At 44.3% G+C, this 18664-nt stretch overlaps 1 protein-coding gene across 1 annotated transcript; it reads left to right on the forward strand.

Moving 5' to 3' along the window:
- Positions 1-382: 382 nt before the first annotated feature.
- afap1l1b (actin filament associated protein 1-like 1b) lies at positions 383-16743 on the forward strand. Its single transcript, XM_056441071.1, has 19 exons — positions 383-534; positions 8205-8333; positions 9009-9089; positions 9239-9363; positions 9450-9567; positions 9663-9752; positions 9910-10124; positions 10294-10473; positions 10568-10651; positions 11680-11782; positions 13661-13816; positions 14004-14218; positions 14342-14487; positions 14591-14672; positions 14984-15092; positions 15239-15394; positions 15513-15679; positions 15799-15924; positions 16016-16743. Exons 1-19 carry the CDS (start codon positions 513-515, stop codon positions 16040-16042), a joined length of 2331 nt encoding a protein of 776 aa, XP_056297046.1. The 5' UTR covers positions 383-512; the 3' UTR covers positions 16043-16743.
- Positions 16744-18664: the final 1921 nt, after the last annotated feature.

Genomic DNA, 18664 nt, shown 5'->3' on the forward strand with positions numbered 1-18664 from the left:
AAACTAATACAAATATGTATTTCTGAATTCTGGTGGACTAGAAGACTTATAAATACTCTTGAATTACAAGGCATCCATGAACCACTGGACTTTGTAATTTGTGCTGCAGTTTGATCTTACAAGTGTCTCATTCTACCGTCATACAATAAAAACACTCATGGACAACATGTTGTGGATTGCATCTCCTCAAATGTGACGAACGTTGCTTCATTATCAGACTTTTTAGAGTCATGTTTATGAAATATGTGGGGAACCAATAGACGGCGGGGTAAACCCAATGTTTAGTAGCGTTACTCTGACTCGCACTAGGACCCGGGGGAGCTTTGGCCGATGAACCAGCGGCTACCGACTCAAACTATAAACTGCAGCGGCCACTCTGACTCACTTGGCCGCACGGAGGCTGGCGGATCTCCGTTGTGGCGACCACGTCTCACATGGTGACAACCGTAACTTATAAATGAGAATACTGAAGGATTACTCCCGGAAATAATCACACCGAGTGTACAAGCGACATGGACTCCAAACGCCAAAGTGGTGAGTCAGTACTCTCTCTTTTAATATCACACTTAATTATTCGTGACAGAAGAATCACTGTAACTTTGCAAAGAAAGCCTCAGTTAGCGTTAACTAACTAGCGTTAACCTATCGTAGCTACATAGCGTTACATGTAACGCCATGAATGTTCCTTGAAGCACACTTCTTGTGTGTTTTACAACCGCGCGACAGTTAAAAACGTGATAGATACTCTATAATAACAATAACTCCTACAATACTTGTCACTTAAACTCATCACAAGAATAGCTGTGTATGCTAAAACGTTTGAAACAACTGAGGATTAACAAAAAAGTTTTATTTTATTAACGTCATAATCCCATTAGTCAGTTTATCTGAGCGAACCGCCTCGCGCCCTGCTCCCGTCCGACCGCTGGAGTGACGGGCGAGTGACGTCACATCACCCACGCGCCGCTCGGTGCGCGCGTGCGTGTGTGTGTGTGTATCATGGCGTGAATGGAGGGGGCGTGTCCTCCTCGCTCAGGTAGTGTGACGCAATCTGATGCTAACGGAGAAGTGCCCCGTTGGAAGCTGGATGGCTGCTCCGCTTTTAAATCTCCTTCCGGAAGCTGCATTATGTGACACCGGCTGATGAAGCAGTGGTCTTGATTTGGAAATCTGGGAAAAGAGGCTCACCAGTGATTGTCTGAAGGGGAAACAATGACCATTATGCACACAAATCAATCAGTAAGTGGAAAAGCATCCCTGTAGAGTCATGTTTGCCTGCAGGTAATTGACTCAATAGGCCCAATATGTAGGCAAGGAGTGAATTTACACAAACATTCAAACGGATTAACTAAATATATTGATAAATTGAGGATTTTTTTTTTTTAAACAACATTTAGTCTAACCTATGACACTATTTATAGCCTTACATCTCCTTACATTTGAAATAACAGCATTGCGGTCTGATCTTATACAGCTGGTTAATCTAGATGATTTTGTGATTAGATTAGATTAGATTAGATATTCCTTCTTTAGTCCCACAGTGGGGACATTGCAGGATTACAGCAGCAGGTGTACATTAGAGTAGTAATAAAAGATACAAATAAAAAACAATAACAATATTAAATATACAGAGGAATACAACATATATATATACACTACCGTTCAAAAGTTTGGGGTCACTTAGAAATGTCTTTATTTTTCAAAGAAAAGCACTGTTTTTTCAATAAAGATAACATAAATCAAGAATACACACTATACATTGTTAATGTGGTAAATGATTATTCTAGGTGGAAACGTCTGGTTTCTAATGAAATATCTCCATAGGTGTATAGAGGCCCATTTCCATCAACTATCACTCCAGTGTTCTAATGGTACATTGTGTTTGCTAATCGCCTTAGAAGACTAATGGATGATTAGAAAACCCTTGTGCAATTATGTTAGCACAGCTGAAAACAGTTATGCTGGTGATATAAGCTATACAACTGGCCTTCCTTTGAGCTTGAAGTTTGAAGAACAAAATTAATACTTCAAATATTCATCATTATTTCTAACCTTGTCAATGTCTTGACTATATTTTCTATTCAATTTTCAATTCATTTGATAAATAAAAGTGAGTTTTCATGGAAGACACGATATTGTCTGGATGACCCCAAACTTTTGAACGGTAGTGTATATATATACACATAAGTGAATTTTCAGCAGGTTAAAGTGTCCAGGATAACGGTGTTGAGTATGTTAAGATTTTTAGATGTAATGTCATGTTGGTGATTACTGTGATGATAATATGAATAATGCCACCGTGGGTGCAGCATCCACTCACTATCGATATTACCGGAGTCACATTTTGACTTCCGAGTAAGAGAAGCAGTAATTAATACGGGACGATGGCTGTATTTCATTCCCGTGTCCCTGTAAGTCGTGACAGTAAGCCAGCATGTAAGCTCCAGCACCATCACCCTGAGGCCGTCACCAGTCATCCTGTGTTACATGTATCGTTCACACCCATGTTTCTTCCTCCAAATACAAGCTTTATGGCCACTTTGAGCAGCTGTGCGCTCTACAAGTAAAGTTTTCTCGCTGTGGATACAACTGGAACGATTGATAATGGTGTTCAAATCAGAGACCTTTTCACAAATGTTGAACTATTCCTTTAAACTTTTTAGTTAGGTTTTTTCTTTTTCTTCCAGCGGTTTCAACGCAAGCAGCGCCATCACATGACATGAAACCACTTGATGCCCGTATGAAAAACAACGTGTTGTTTAGTGGTCTCTAGAGGTGGTGGTATACAAGCAGATAGTGTTGCCTTTTGGACAGTCAGACCAGCATGCTCCAGTCTTTGTGCTAAGCTAAGCTAACCATCCTCTTCATATTCACACAGGGTTCGTACGGTCATGGAAAACCTGGAAAAGTCATGGAATTTTAAAATGGTCATTTCCAGGCCTGGAAAAGTCATGGAAAAAACTCAAATCATAAAAGTTTTGGAAAAGTCATGGAAATGTTGTTATATTCACATGTTCATTTACGGCGAGTTTGAAATAATTGATATGTTTTTTTTAAAGAAAGACGCTCAAAAACGCACAACATTTTCTAAATGGTTCCCGTTCATACCGAGATTTCAGTTTGGTCGTGGAAATTTGGTTTAAAGTCATGGAAATCCATTGGTCAAAATGTGTAAGAACCCTGTTCACAGGAGAGACATTAGAGTGATATTCATCTACTCATCTAACTCTTGAGGAAGGCCCTTTCTTTCAGAACCTCTTACTTTTCTTTGAACTGGTGAAATCGGGATTATTTTTCACACCAGCACGCGTCAACATCTACTTTTTTGGGCTTATGAGCCACGACCATGAAGGGTTGTTTGGGAGTTTCTCCTGCTCCGATGTGAGGCTTTGGGATGGGGATGTCTCTGTGTACAGATTGTAAATCCCTCTGAGACTAATTTGTGAAATTGGGCTCTACAAATGAACTGAATGACCTGGTGCTGATAGTCCGTATTTGAGGACTCCTAACCTGGTGAAGCCACAGCACAGCAGTCTGGGTTTTGCATGAGACCCATGCTGTGCTGCAGCCAGTGCCAGTGTCCTGCTCCTCTGTTTCCTGTGTGGCCATTTACCATCAGAGGAAACTGATAAGATACTGAAAGAATGTAAAAAAATAGAGAAATCCGCAACCGTTTCCCCCCCAGCTGTTTCTTTTTAAAGATCTTACCAGTGATGTTTCTGTGGGAGGGGATTTTGAAAGTGTCAGACGGAACGCGAACCAGTGCAGTGACACCATCGACTGTTGTCACCAAAATATGAATTACAGGACGCTGAATCTCTGAAGAAGACTTTTGTCCTCGAGGGAGCTGGCTGGGGACGCCAAGACTCGAACTCTGACCTCCGTATGAAGAGAATGTGTGTGTGTGTGGAGAAGGGATGGATGAAGGCAGGCGAGGGAAACGAGTTAAAAAGAAAGGAACAGAGAGGGAGGGAGAGATATAAAGGAGTGGAAGGGAGAATGTGGGATCTGGAGGGACCTCGGGAGGCAGGAAGAGGGAGGCAAAACAGCAGCTCCATACGCCTTGGATGCATTACAGCGGATGTCCGTGTCACATCAGTAAAACTTGAACGTTCCTGTTCCAGATAATCCTGTGTGTCAGGCAACATTTAAATGAGTTATCGACATATGCTCCTCGTTTTATTCCTTCTCCTGGAGGGAAATGAAATAAAAATTGTTGGGACGGTCGAGGCAAGTCAGGGAGGAGGTTCGTCTTGGATTGGAGTGATTGATGGTTTTATTTGGAGTGGATGGGAGCAACAGCTTCATGTGAGGAGGAGAACAGAATCTTTTGTTTCCCGGTCTCCTTCATAAGTCATTATGTGGTGAGAAACGCAGCAGCAGCAGTAAGTAGTCGTTGTTTTGTTCTGAGCTGCAACCAAACAGTTGGAATGAGAGTCTTATGGCTCAGGTCTCATGACTGACCCTCCTCCACACCAACATGTGGGGTGAACACACACACACACACACACACACACACACACATCATGGCCAACGGTCTTGTGACTGTCTCTGTGTCAGACGACATCTCCCTGTGGAGAGGAACATTGATAGTGCTCCCAGTAAGTTAAGTGAATGTCTATTTGTGCAAATTCAAAGAGGAAATATGTACCAGTTGTGTGTGTGTGTGTGTGTGTGTGTGTGTGTGTGAGCGTCTGTGTGTGTGTGTGTGAGAGCGTCTGTGTGTGTGTGTGAGCGTGTGTGTGTGGAATGGGGGGTTACAAAGATCCCTCTGTGGGTGAGACCGACCACAAGCCTCCAGAGCAGCTGATTCTCAGCCTCTGAACCCTCCGGTCCCCCGAGAGAAAGAGAGAGACAGAGACAGACTTGGAGGAGAGAGAGAGAGAGAGAGACAGACTTGGAGAGAGAGAGAGAGACAGACTTGGAGGAGAGAGAGAGAGAGAGACAGACTTGGAGGAGAGAGAGAGAGAGACAGACTTGGAGGAGAGAGAGAGAGACAGACTTGGAGGAGAGAGAGAGACAGACTTGGAGGAGAGAGAGAGAGAGAGAGACATACTTGGAGGAGAGAGAGAGAGAGAGAGAGACAGACTTGGAGGAGAGAGAGAGAGAGAGAGAGACAGACTTGGAGGAGAGAGAGAGAGGCAATTGAACGGTCAGCCTTAGATGTAAAACCAGACTTGAGAAAATAAAGAAGAAACAGAAAATAGAGCAAAGGCCCATTCTGACACTCCGTGAGTCCACCGCCACATCAGGCTTTGTTTACTCTGAGGTTAATGACATTGAATCCTGTGTTTGTTCAGCCTGTGTTGCAACATTTCCGATGGATTAGTGAAGTACGACAGATCAATAGAGAACATTCTTCAACTGCTTTCTCGATAGATAGAAAATGGGGAGAAGGGCAGAGACAGTCTGGATGGAGGAGAGAGTCAAGATCAAGAAGGAGTGGAACGATGGAAAACCACAGCTGTTGGCTGAGAGATACTACACACACACACACACACACACACACGCAGACACACACAGCCGCTGTTCTATCCCTTAACCCTGAATGGATGGAAGCGATGCAGCTGTGTTGCACCACGCCCCTCTTCCTGTTTTGTTTTTGTGTTGGAGTTTCTGACATCGTATTGTTTGCTGTGGTCTTTGTGGTCGTCTAATTTTGTCCCTTGTGGAGACAATCAAGTGTTGTCAGACTCGGGGGGTGACGAAGGAGGCTGTGAGAGATTTTCTCTCTCTCTCTCCTCACTGTGAGAGAAGAGACCATTTGTAACCCCTGCCACAACACTTTTTGTTTACTTCATTCTTACATCCATATTTACCTGCTGCAGCTTTAAAAAAAATCGTTTTTCACAGTCATTTTAACATCTGTCGAGTTGTTACTGATGGAGTTTCTCTTTTATGACACTTTAGAACATTCTTACCGCTAAAAATGAAATAAAATATAATGCTCTCGGCAGTTATTCAGACTGGAAGAATTTGTTTTATTTTTTATTCCTCGCGAAGATTTATAAAGGAGGTAGATTCATTTCTCTACGGGCTACACAGTGACTTGTGCTGACGTGTCCTTGAACTACCCACTCTACCTTTCTTTGTGTTTTTGGTAAAGCAACATTTGTTGATTTTACAATTTTATGGCCAAAAATGACAAAGATGTAATGTTTCCCCCCAAATAGCTTTGTTGGCAGTGTGGAAAAAGCCACTTAAAGAGCATCGTGGCCAACTTTCCACTAGACCCAAACTGAAGAACAAAATAATAGAGTTAGGGTGAGCAGTTTTTAAACGTTTGAATGGCAGGAATAATACTTCATCTTATCAATAGTGGCCAATATAATGACAGCTCAGACTTTTACTCTATAGACCCGGAGCTGTTTGTTTAAAAACGTCATCTAATGTTCTTCATGTCCAACGTCTGCCTCTCAGACATCTCCTGTGAATGAACAATCACCTGAATGGACTCAGGCAGCTTGGTAACCGTATACTTTTCTATCTCAAGTGGAAATACAGATTTTATTCTTTACTTTGGCTGCGTTTCCTTGAGGGAAGGAAGCTTCCTGCCCCACCTCCTCCCCCACCTCCTCCATCCAGGCAGGATGTGTGAGAGTGTCGGAGTTTTTGAAACAATGTCAGGGTCAACAAAACACACAGGATGCCAGTGTTGAACATGAAAACAATTATTCTTCAAGGAAAAAGCTTGAAATATCCAAACCAAGCGAAGAGACGTTCTGACGGCGACGCGATGAGCGGCTCCTCCCCGTCAGCTGTTACAACAGGCGGCGAGATGAGCTCCAAACTGGGGAACTACCAGTGTCGGTCACACTTGTGTGTGTGGCCTTGCATGCATGTGTTACATTTATATTTGATGCACTTGATGTAATAGCATCAGAATGTGAGCCATGTTCATCTTAAAAACGAACCTATTTATTAGGCCGCCGCTTGAAACTTGCAAATCCAAACTATAGAGGATGTATCTGTCACGACGGGATTAGGGTGGACCCAAATGTACGACTCAGGACAGATAATTCAAACAAAGATTCTTTACTGAAAGCGTCGTCAAGATTGGAACAGACAGAATAATCAAACTGTGGAACGCTCGAGGGCTCGGTCGGAAAAACACAAGACAATCTGGCAGAGGACAAGTGGAAGTGAGGGAGCTAAATAGTGAGGGACTAATGAGGGGATGGGCTGCAGGTGAGAAGGGCGTGAGGACCAGGTGAAGGTAATGAGGGACTAACGAGGGAGTGATCAGAGGCAGGTGAGGGGAGTTGGATTGACGAGATGGGAAGCAGGATCTGGAATGACATGATAGTTAGTGGGACAGGATGAAAACAACTAATACAAAAAGGAAGGTGTGGAGCTAAACTGTTACAGTATCTCTGCAACCACACGGTCTATTTTAATATGTTCTGTGCTTGTAATAACAATTATAACTGTGAGCTTTTGTTCAGATGTGTAAATATCAGTCTATATGTTTCTGGTTATTATTAAATGAAGTTGGCACACAGCGTAAATGAAAAAGTTGTCGGTCTTTTTAGGAGGAGAAATATTTAGGAATGATGCGGCTGACTGTTTAAACCTTTTCTAAATCATAGTACAATATGTGATGAGTCGCTCTGCAAAGGTCGACTAATCAAGTGAAGCAGAAAATAAATTACAGAGTATTTAGTGAAGAAAAATAAAGCCGAGATCTTGTATTTTCTCTTCTTTCTCTGATCTTTTCTTTATTTTTCGAGTTGTGTCCTTTTATTTTGAGCATGGTCCAAGTGGATGATATAATATTACATCCTCAAATTGTATTTGTTATTGCTTATTAATTGTCTGATATAAAATAATAAATAGGGGAACTCTCGGGTCCCCTCGGTTTGAGCGGCTGCCTCCTTAAGCCCCCCCCCCTCAGGAAAAAGCCCAGTCTGCCCTTATTGGCTTCCGAGAAGAACATGGGACATCTTTGCAAAGTTATAGTTCTCCTTCAGGGTAACAAGCCTTCATGTGACATAAGAGGGGAGCCACATCTAAATGGCTTGATGAATCATATCTCGGCAGCCCACAAAAAAACAGTTTAAAAACAGTTTGTGGGTTGGTTGGCCCTCCAGACACCCAGATGTGCGCAAGTAATGGTTTTTTCACCATATTCGCGTGGGCCTCTTTTCCAAAGCATCATTTATTGTCACTCCGCACATACTAAAATGTTGTTTTGTGGCTTTCAGTTGTGACGGAGCGACTCGTGAACGAGCTGAGCTCTCTGCTGAAGATGCTGGACCACGAGACGGTCAGTCCCGCCACAGCCGACAAGATGGCCTCCGTCCGAAACATCCTGGACTCGATGCAGCTGTCGGGTACGGCGTTAAGTCTTACGTTTGATTCAGACTGAATGGAGTTTTCTTTCATCTGTGAGGAAGCACTCATGTTCTTGACTCTCGCAGCGTTGTTGCATCGAGAAGTTTGTTCAAGGTCACACGATCACGGGGTTAATTCAGACGAGGACGGAGCATTTCTTTCTCCCTCGTGATATTTAGTGACGCACATTTTTGTCATGAGCTTGCCGCACTGCAACTTAGCAACATTGCATGAGTGCAGTGTTTGTATTGCATTAAGAAACATGCCCATGGACGTTGCTTCTTAGTGAGGTCTGGTTTGTGTGGGGGATGAACAGAAGGACATCAGAGGGATAAAAGGATTGAGGTAAGAGGATAAGGAAATGTAGAGGATAATGAGAGGTCAAGGAAAGGAGAAAGGCAAACACCCTGATAGTAACACATTCTCTCAATAGTTTGAATGGACTCGCCCTGCCCTGCCCATACTCCCTCTGGAGGGGTTTTCTCAGCTCATTATAATTAATAATAGGGATTTATTATGTGATCTATTTGTTCCAAACATCGGTGATGTTTCGCTGAGCACTCACTTGTCTCTGTACCCTCTGGTAATCCTGACCCTTCTGACCCGAGCAGACACCACAATCCTCACAAGAACTTTTTACACTATTTACAACCCCCACTTGATCTTGTCCACAGTCAATGGATCAGACGTCTACATGAACAGCTGTCTCTATGGCAACGGCACCAGTTTTGTAGAGTCGCTGTTTGAGGATTTTGGTGAGTAGACCAGTCAAACCAATTCAGTGGTATAAAGTCTCATAAAGACACGAGCATACGTGTATATTGCCAACCATACATGGTCATATATCGTAAAATGTCTTCTATGTTATCTTTATGATTACGTGAATCCTCTGCTGTTCCATTAGACTGTGATTTGCACATGCTCAGTGCATCTCCAGTGGAGCAGAACGAGCAGAAAGAAGTAGAAGAAGAAGAAGAAGAGAAAGAAGAAGAAGAAGAAGAAGAGGAGAAGACTCATCTCAATAAATCTGTAAGTCGTCCACACGTTATGTAACCATCAGTCCATTTGCCGCTGTTGGCCTCGCAACTCAAACTTTGTTTTAACTTTCACCTCAGACACCGACTGACACGCCCCCTCCTCTGCCAACCACCCCCCTCCCCGATGAATACTATGAAGAGGCTGTTCCTCTAGATCCTGGATCCACCCCCCAGTACTTTACCACCAACATGACCAGTTCTGTACACAAACTCCAAAACTAAAATCTCAAATCCGAATTATCCGAAGTTCCTCTGTCATCTCATCTCCACTCTTCCGCTCCTCTCCTGCAGCTTCCAGGAACTCTGTGGAGGACGCCTACTATGAAGACGCAGACGATAACTACCCCATCACAAGGATTAACGGGCGGCCCAAAAGCTCCTGTGGGTCTTCCCGCTTTTGTGCTTACTCGTGTTAATAATTAAATTCACAAATAATAAACAGAGGCGTGTTACGATCACGAAGAAGATGGAATGCATGAATGAACAGAACCAGAATTAACCTTGTAAATTAATCAGATGTGTTATTTCTTCTGCCCAGACAATGACTCTGATGCTCTGAGCAGCTCGTATGAATCTTACGAAGAGGAAGAGGAAGAGGAGGCCAAAGGGCGAGAACAATCTCAGGGATGGACAGCTGAGGAGAGTCCCGATGGCCCCGTTAAAGACTGCCACATCTGTGCCTTTCTCCTGCGGAAGAAACGCTTCGGCCAATGGGCGAAGCAGTTAGTCGTTGTCAGAGACAATAAACTGCAGGTAAATGGAGCCGAGTGTGTGTGTGTGTGTGTGTGTGAATAATGCAATATAATGTAAATTCATAAAACTCTTTTCAAAGTTTCTATTTTAGTCCCAAAGTGAAAGCGCCTCACATGACACATCAACGTATTTTTCTTTAATCGCGGCTCCCCACGATCTCTCTTCCTAGTGCTATAAGAGCATCAAAGAGAGCACTCCCTACACGGAGCTCCCGCTGAATCTGTGCAACGTCATATACGTCCCGAAGGAAGGCCGGAAAAAGAGACACGAACTGCGCTTCTCGTTGCCGGGAGGCGAAGTTCTGGTCCTGGCGGTTCAGAGTAAAGAGCAGGCCCAGCGGTGGCTCAAGGTACCTTCAGGCCTCCGTCAGAGAGTCGCGGAGGAGGAGGAGGGGCAACATGGCTGCGGGGGGAACTTAGGTGTTCCTTTTTCTGTCAAACCAGGTGGTGCAAGATGTCGGAAGCCAATGTAACAACACTGAAGGATCCACCTCCCCCATCATACAGAGGAAGTTGGAGCTTGACAAGGTGTGTGTGTGTGTGTGTGTGTGTGTGAGCTGCTGTATGACCTGTTGTGTTTTTGCCACAACAGTCACAAATGTCATAGATTCTCTGGTTCTCCCTGTTTAGCCTGTAGTATATTTTCATCTACTCTATAATATCAGTTCATCCAAAACATTCAAAGTCAGAGCTCATCTATACGACGTGACTCGACCTTGGAAGATCACGCCACTGTCAGAACATGGTGGGCTAGTAGATCATTTCTAGAACATAACGTGTTTCTACTTCTCTTTAATTGAGTCACAAGGCCTCGCTCAGGTTTGAACTTGGGGGTTCAACGAGTCTGGGTTCAACCAGTCCCAGAATGAGGTCATTTTGCATGAAGGTGATTGGACCACGAAGGCCGGGAATAATAAACTCCTCCTATTTTCTTAAGCATGAAACGTATAGGTAAAATGTATTATCGGTAGACTTCTCTCAATTCGGCTTCCTGAGAGTCTCCAGGCGTTCCCGGGCGTCTGTTCCTGACCTGTACCTTTAAGAATAAACTGAATATTCTTATTAAAGTGCAGTTTCTCTCGACGATCCTTTTTCCATCAATTTCTTCAAACCGTCCCACGATCGGCGGGAAGCTACGACAAGCCAAACAATTTCCTCTCGCATTTCTTTGTTCTTCACTTTAGTTTTTACACTTCAATGTCTGTCGCTGACATCAGCACTTTCAGCCCACGCGTGACACGACCGTTCCTTTGGCTGCTCGTTCTCGTGAGTGAGGGGACATTGTTGTGGTTGCCGAGCTGGGAAGTCTTCAAAGAGCCTCTCGCCCTCCGCGAAGCTTTGGCCCGGAGCTGCAGAGCCGACGAGCCGAGTGCTCGGGACACGGCAGCTACACGACCATGAGAGGAGTTTAAAAAATACATCAAGTCCATAAGACTTGTAACCGGTGTTGACATTTTTGCTCAGTCAACGGAAAGATGAATTTGTTAAAACGGTGTCGATGTATGAGGTTAATGTGTAAAAATAAGTACTGGAGGTTTCCACGTTCTCTTTGCCAGGTGCTGCAGTGTGAGCGGCAGGCTTCAGATTCAGACAGCGGGCCGACAGCAGAAAACCAGTCGGCTGCACTGGGACCAGGACGGGACACCAGTGACTCCCTGAGTAGGTTTACTTTCATAAGCAAACAGTTCTGGACTCAACTGCCCTTTTTGACTCTTTTTTTTTTATTGTTGTTTTCATTGAATGCTGAAGATAATTATCATCAAGAAGTACAACAATAGATTTGTATTGTGATTGTCTGTGATAGAAACTACTGAACGTGTCTGTTGTCATTATAAATTAGACACTATTTACTTCAATTATGATGAATATTCAAAAGTTCTTTGTTAGATCGGGAGGAAGATGAATTTAATGAATTCAACCACATCCTTTGGAAATGTAAAGACAGTTTTTGCCAACTTGAACCCAAACACTCTCCTCCCAGTATGACATGGCAGGAGTTAGGGCCAGTAACTGAGGGGCGGGGCTACCGACCCCAAAGCACATTTCAGTCGATGCATTTATGTCACCGCACAGAGTTCTGGATTAGTCATCGAAAACATTCTATTGTTTCTTAGAGAAAAGAGAGCAATAATTTAAAGAAATTAAGGTTATTATGTTCATTGTTTTGGTGAAACCAATTTAAATTGGTCTTTATTCAACTTATTTGTTCTTTAACCTCAAACTTGAACCTTAACTTATACCTAAAGTCACGACTTAGCCCACAAATGGTCCTCGTTAAAGTTACAGGGACGGAGCACATTATTAGACATTTCCACAAATGTGATAGTTTTTAATTCCCCACTGCAGTCCCAGAGCAACGACATGTCACTCAAACACATGAAACAAAGCCCACGTCATGTTAATGAGTAAATGACTTGATTCAAACCGAACAGTGTGCGTCACTGCGTCGGCAGACTGTTCCACGTGTGAGCTGCTCTTGTGGAAAAGCTCTCCTCGTGGGTATTCTAGTGTATCTATCATCCGTTATGTTGTGATGAATAACAGCGTTATGGAGGGAGGAGCAAAGCCACGCAGGATCTTATGGACAAAACAGGTGTCTGTAAATGAGAGGCAGTGAAGACTAAAATGTCCCTGCTTTCCAACGATGTCCTCAGTCAAAAATACAAAAACACACATTTACAATCTTTTTTTAAGAATCTTATCTCTGCACATTCACTCTTTCTGTTGATGTAGCCACAGCATCAGGAAGGGTAAACCAGAGGACCTGAGGCGTCGGGTCAAACGGTCGTATTGTCTCAGTTTTGTTGCAACCTGCTTACTGACCGAGCGCCTCTGAACCTAAAGAGACGAGAGAGAGAGAGGGAGAGACAGGAAGTGAGGCGCGCACGGATACGACATCCTTCCTGTCCTGTCTTCCTGCGATTGTCTCCCGCTGACGTCAGAGCACCAGGGCGGACGGAGCGCCGCAGCACCTGGTCCATGGAGCACGAGCACGCCGTCACACTCGCCATGTGTGGAAGAAACTGCAAGAGACCTGAATACAATGTGTTATGATCGAATTCTGAAAGGAGAATGTTGCTCTTTCCATTCCATGTTTTTGTTTTAATGTAATTGATCAAATGGGTATCACCCCGGTGACAGCCTTGGCCGGAGGGGTTATGTTCTCAGGTTCTCTGTCCATCAGTCCGGTCCGTTCAACATCGGAGGAACGCCTCGAGACAAACGTCCACCTGACTCTGATTCGAACTTGGTGGTCAAAGGTCACTGTGACCTCACAAAATACATTATTGACCATAAGCCAAGAATTCGATTTCCTCCAAGTCTCCGATAGGATCAAATGACACAGTGACCTTTTGGATGGACATGTGAGCTGCAACAGATCCGTACAGCTGCATGGTGGTCCTTTAGTTTGGAGCGCAGCGAGCTGCTATCGTCGCTCTAACACAGATAGATTTGTTTATCAAGCGCCCGTCGACATGAGATGACCGCGGGGTCGTCAGCCCCGGCGCGGTCTGACCGGCGTGTGTTTGACCTCAGACAGGGGGAAGCGCGGAGCCTTCTCCGAGCTGACGGGGTCGATGAGCAGAGCGGCCGGGAAGAAGATCAACCGGATTATCACGTTCTCCAAACGGAAACCGCCGTTGCCAGGAGAGCCTCCCTCGTCTTCCGGTCACCATGACAACCCACGCTGTGGTGAGGACACTTGATTGACTGGCTGCTTGGTCAGTTTGTGGATCGCTTATTGAAGTGACTGAAGTATTGGCAGTTTGTCATTCGATGAGCTTGAAACGAGCTCCAGATTAAAAAAGGCCGTCCGTGTCTCCCATCTTTTCATCACCTCCACATTCCCCCCCCCCTCCCCTCTTCCTCCTCCCCGCAGGCTTCCTCAGTGTGTGTGTGAGCGGCTCATGGAAGGAGCGCTGGTGTGTCGTGCGAGGAGGAAGCTTGTACCTCCACAAGGAGCCCGGGGACCGGCGGCCCGCGGTCGCCGTGGTACCGCTCCACGGCGCGGAGGTGGCAACGGGCGGCCTGGGCCCCAAACACCCCTTTTCCTTCTGCATCCTGCAGGCCGGCAGCGAACTGGCATCTCTAGAGGTACGCCGCGGCGGCCTCACCAGATCGTTGTTAACCGGCACGAGCGATTTAATTGGGTGACACAGACACACCTCCATCGTTTTTTTCCGAGAAACCAAGCGCCTCTGCCCGTGTGTCCGTCAGGCCGGCTGCTCGGAGGACCTCGGCCGCTGGCTGGGCGTGTTGTTTGCCGAGACGGGCAGCACCGCTCTGCCCGAAGAGCTGCATTACGACTACATCGACGTGGACACGCTCACCGACATCCGGCACGCTGCGAGGAACTCCTTCCTGTGAGTCGCCTCCGTGTCTCCACATGTGTTCAACTCCAGTTTTCTGTCTCTTATGATGGGCTTTTGTCCTGATGTTCTTCTGTCTCGGTGCTTTTCCTCTCAGGTGGGCCACGACCACGGCGACGTCCTCCAGCATCGCTTCCACAGACTTCGGAACGTATGATGAGGTCTATGAAAGTGTCGCGGTGAGGAATGAAACACCCTTGAACATGGTGACGCTGTAAAGCTCCTCCCCACTGATCCTCTCCTCTTCCTCTCATGTTCATTGGCAGATTTATTGATACTGACTAAAATCATCATGAGACTTCTGCCTCGATTGTTCTGCTAATGCACCTGTTTGATTTGTTTGGAATTAAACGTGATTCAATTACACAGATAAATCCCCCCTCATGGCTCTGGCTGCTCAGATTTACTTTTTAAAAAGACACATAGATGCATGAGAATAAAAGGGGCTCTAGAAATGTAGATTTTGAAAATGTACTCGTTCGTCCTCCAGGAAGGGGATGTTGAGAGCACATCTGGACAGGTGAGACGTCACGCCTCCTTCTCCAGCAGGGACTCTGAAAAGACTGAACAACAGGCAGCCGTCAAGAGACACGCGTCAAGTGAGCCTCCTTTCCTTCATTACGAATGAGACGGGCTGAGATTGTTGACAGAACATGTGGGTGATGATCGTTCTCCTGAATGTGGCGAAGAATAAAAAATAAAAAATTCTGCGCCAGCATCACTCTGTCTATTTATATTCTGTTAGATGTGAATCAGTATGGACGGTATGGCAAGACGCGAGCAGAGGAGGACGCCAGGCGCTACCTGACTCAGCAAGAGGAACTGGAGAAGCAAAAGGAGGAGCTCAGACACGCACTGGTTTCCCTTCGCAGGGAGAAGAAGGAGGTGAAGGAGGTGACAGGTCAGAAACACATCCTACTCACTGTAGCACTGTTTAGCCTTCAGCTTAGGAGCAGTACTAACGTGTGTGTGCGTGTGTGCGTGTGTGTGTGTGTGTGTGTGTGTGTGTGTGTGTGCAGGTCATGGTGTGGAACAGCGGTTAGCCAAGCTGGAGACGCTGTGTAAACAGAAAGAGGAGGAGAGGGTGGAACTGGAGCTCAGACTCACAGAGGTCAAAGAAAACCTGAAGAAATCATTGGCTCGAGGAGCCCTGGCTCCGCCCACTGACACCAAGATCTACGTCAAGGTGGGCAGCTTTTATGAGTCATTGATCAAGCTCTGGACACGAGGCATACAATTACTGTAAATCCTAAATGACTGAAATCTGACATTTGCGTGTGTGTGTGTGTGTGTGTGTGTATGCAGCCACAGGGCAGAAAGGTGGAGAAGGTCTACAACGAGACTGGGCCCGTCCACTCAGCAACTGAGCTTCGTAAACGCTCACCGCCTCTTTACGCCTCCTCCAAGGGGAACGTCATGCAGAAGGCAAAGGTAAGGGACGTGTGTGTGTGTGTGTGTGTGTGTGTGTGTGTGTGACAGCTAGAAATGTTGTCCTCACTTTTTGCTGTGTCACGGTTTCCAGGAGTGGGAGTCGAAGAAGGGCACCTAGACTGAACAGAAACGGATCTCCAGATGGATTCATGGAGGAATGAAGCCGAGCTGTGAGGGGAGGATGTGTTAAAAGAAGAAACTGGCACTGGGAAGAAGAGGAAAGAGATGAGGAAGAAGAAGCAGAGGTAAAAGAGGAAGAGGACAGACTCTGACACAATCTTCCCTCCTCTTACCGATCAAGAAAAGGAGGAGCCTAAGCAAGTCGAGCAGCACGGTGCCGTCTCAGCCGCTGTAAATATGACAGGCGTCACTGATGTATTAATGTGGATCACCATGAACAGCAGAGTTTACATGTGTGTTTACATCGGGCGGCACGACGTCAACATGTGATGTCATAGAAATGCATCGCAGAGCGAGTGTGGTTCACACACTGAGTTCAGAGTTACAGGCAAGACGTCCACAGATTTATTCCTTTTAACAGGATACTTGTCAATGTAAAATAAAATAAGTAAAGAAATTATTATTATTATTATTATAAAGTTATCTTTATTAATAACAGAAGTTTCCCACATGTTGGTGTATTTAAGCCATAAGGAAAGCATATTGAGTATGACACTGTTCCTGAGTCGATGTTTATTACTGCAATGTGAAACGTTTGTTTGTGAACGTTTCTTTGTGTAATCTCTTTGCCTTTTGCACTTTATCTTGTTGTATTTTGTGACTTCGAATTCCTGTAAATAAACGCTTTGAGCGAACACACATGTTGGAGTGAATGATTACTTTTTCAAAACATGTTCTCCACTGGACTGTTCCTTTGTGTTCCTTTGTTTTCCTTTGTTTCAGCCTCTCAGGAGAAGAATCACAACTCTGAACTCTAGGCGCCACCTCGTGGTAAAATGAGATGTAAGCACTTGTTTGAAGGGCATCCAAAGACCACAGGTTGGCTGTTTGGAGGCGATTCAACAAATCACCATGATGTAACAGTCTGTATTTATTGAGAATGATATGTTAGAAAACGAGCAGAGGTCTCTTCCAGTGCATCTTCGTCCTCAGCCCTGTAGTTGTGTTCCCCAACTTCACTTCCTGGCATTGCATTGTGGGAGAAAACCCACTTTAAACTAAAAAAATGTTATGATCCAGTTTTTTTTCTTCGTAAAAGTCATGGTAATAGTGCTGTTGGAGGAAAATGTGTCAAAACGCTGAATGAAGTAGGTTTTCTTTTTCATTAACGTTGATGAATTTTTGTATACTTTCCAGTTTTTAAACAACAATCCTTAAAACCTGGTTAGGCCTCCTGAAATATCAACGGGGAGATAATCCTGCTGCATCTATACAAATCAAAAGGGACAGATCACAAAATTAAAAGTAAATAAACAAATCTCACTTCTCCATTGTGCTACACGGTTTACAGTTTATTCTCCTTTCAATTAAACCACGTCTCTAATCCATTACAATGGAGGTGAAGGGGATCTCATTTTTTTTGCAACGACTTAAATATAAAAATGGATTGTAAGAAATCGGTACATCATGCCTACATTACTCTGATAACCAACTCGTCAACACATTTTTTTAAAGAGCCTTTTTTGTTAAAAAACAACATAAATCCATTCAACTCTATTGTAGCGAAGTGATGGCCGAAATCTGAGATTATCGATATCAGTATGACGACATATTCCTGTAAATCAGGTGGAATGACACCGACAACAGTTAAAATATATACGGTTCATTCCATTTATAATATTGATGAATATTCAAAGCATTTCAACTAGGGCTGTCAGCGTTAACGCGTTAATCTATGCGATTAATTTGGCTGCGATTAACGCACTAAAATATTTTTACGCAAATAACGCAACTTTGTTTACTTCCGGTGTCGTTGAAGTTTTTACACTCCTGTGAGCAGGCACGTGCACAGACATTTTGGGGGGCAGGTGCTCAAACCAAAAAAAAGGGCACCCATCGCCAAAATGATTTTTCCAAGTGAAGGAGTTGGTTGCTAGCAACACTTGAAACACACTGTGTCGTGAGAAGACATGAGAGTTGAACAAAATGACATGTTTTCTATTAACAATTACAATTTATTTTCATTTACAAAATAATAGGAGCCAAACATGCCATATAATAAACAACGTACTAACCTCGACCGTTCGGTCATGGCGGGAAATATCAAACTTCTGTAAAAACGTTATAAGGCTTCAATCTGATATTTCCCAGCATGACATCACTCTTGGTTAGTAACAGTGGTGTAGTGGGCGTTGGACGCGGGGGTACGCCGTACCCCCACTTATTTGGAGGATGATTTTTTTTTTTTTTTTTTTAAATAGTCTAATAAATATAAAAATCATTGCCAGTGTTATCAGTTGCAAGTGTGTATGTGTTGTCATAATGACAACATAATACATTTCACAGTAATTATAATAAAAAAATAAAACTATTTCTATTATGATTCGTCATCACGCTCGTGATGCAAAAAGCAGACGTCGCTGCGCCAGAGTCCTGCAAAAACAGCGATTCCGGGTAGTATTTTTTCAACAAAAACGTTTCGGGATTATGAAACCAAATAAATGCACGATTGTTGCATAACAATATGATAACGTTCCGTTTTTAATAACTCACGTTTTTGGGAGGGGCGGATGACCATCTAATTATTAATATATATGTGTCTACATACTGTACGTGAATA

This window comes from Pseudoliparis swirei, chromosome 3, assembly GCF_029220125.1.
Source record: "Pseudoliparis swirei isolate HS2019 ecotype Mariana Trench chromosome 3, NWPU_hadal_v1, whole genome shotgun sequence".
NCBI classification, from domain to species: domain Eukaryota; kingdom Metazoa; phylum Chordata; class Actinopteri; order Perciformes; family Liparidae; genus Pseudoliparis; species Pseudoliparis swirei.

Bases quoted from the DNA above. Each gene is read 5' to 3' on its own strand.
- afap1l1b (XM_056441071.1), top strand. From the start codon at position 513: ATGGACTCCAAACGCCAAAGTG. The intron at 8,334-9,008 runs GTACGGCGTTAA...TCTTGTCCACAG, and splicing joins GGACTCGATGCAGCTGTCGG to TCAATGGATCAGACGTCTAC. The intron at 10,125-10,293 runs GTAAATGGAGCC...CTCTCTTCCTAG, and splicing joins TCAGAGACAATAAACTGCAG to TGCTATAAGAGCATCAAAGA.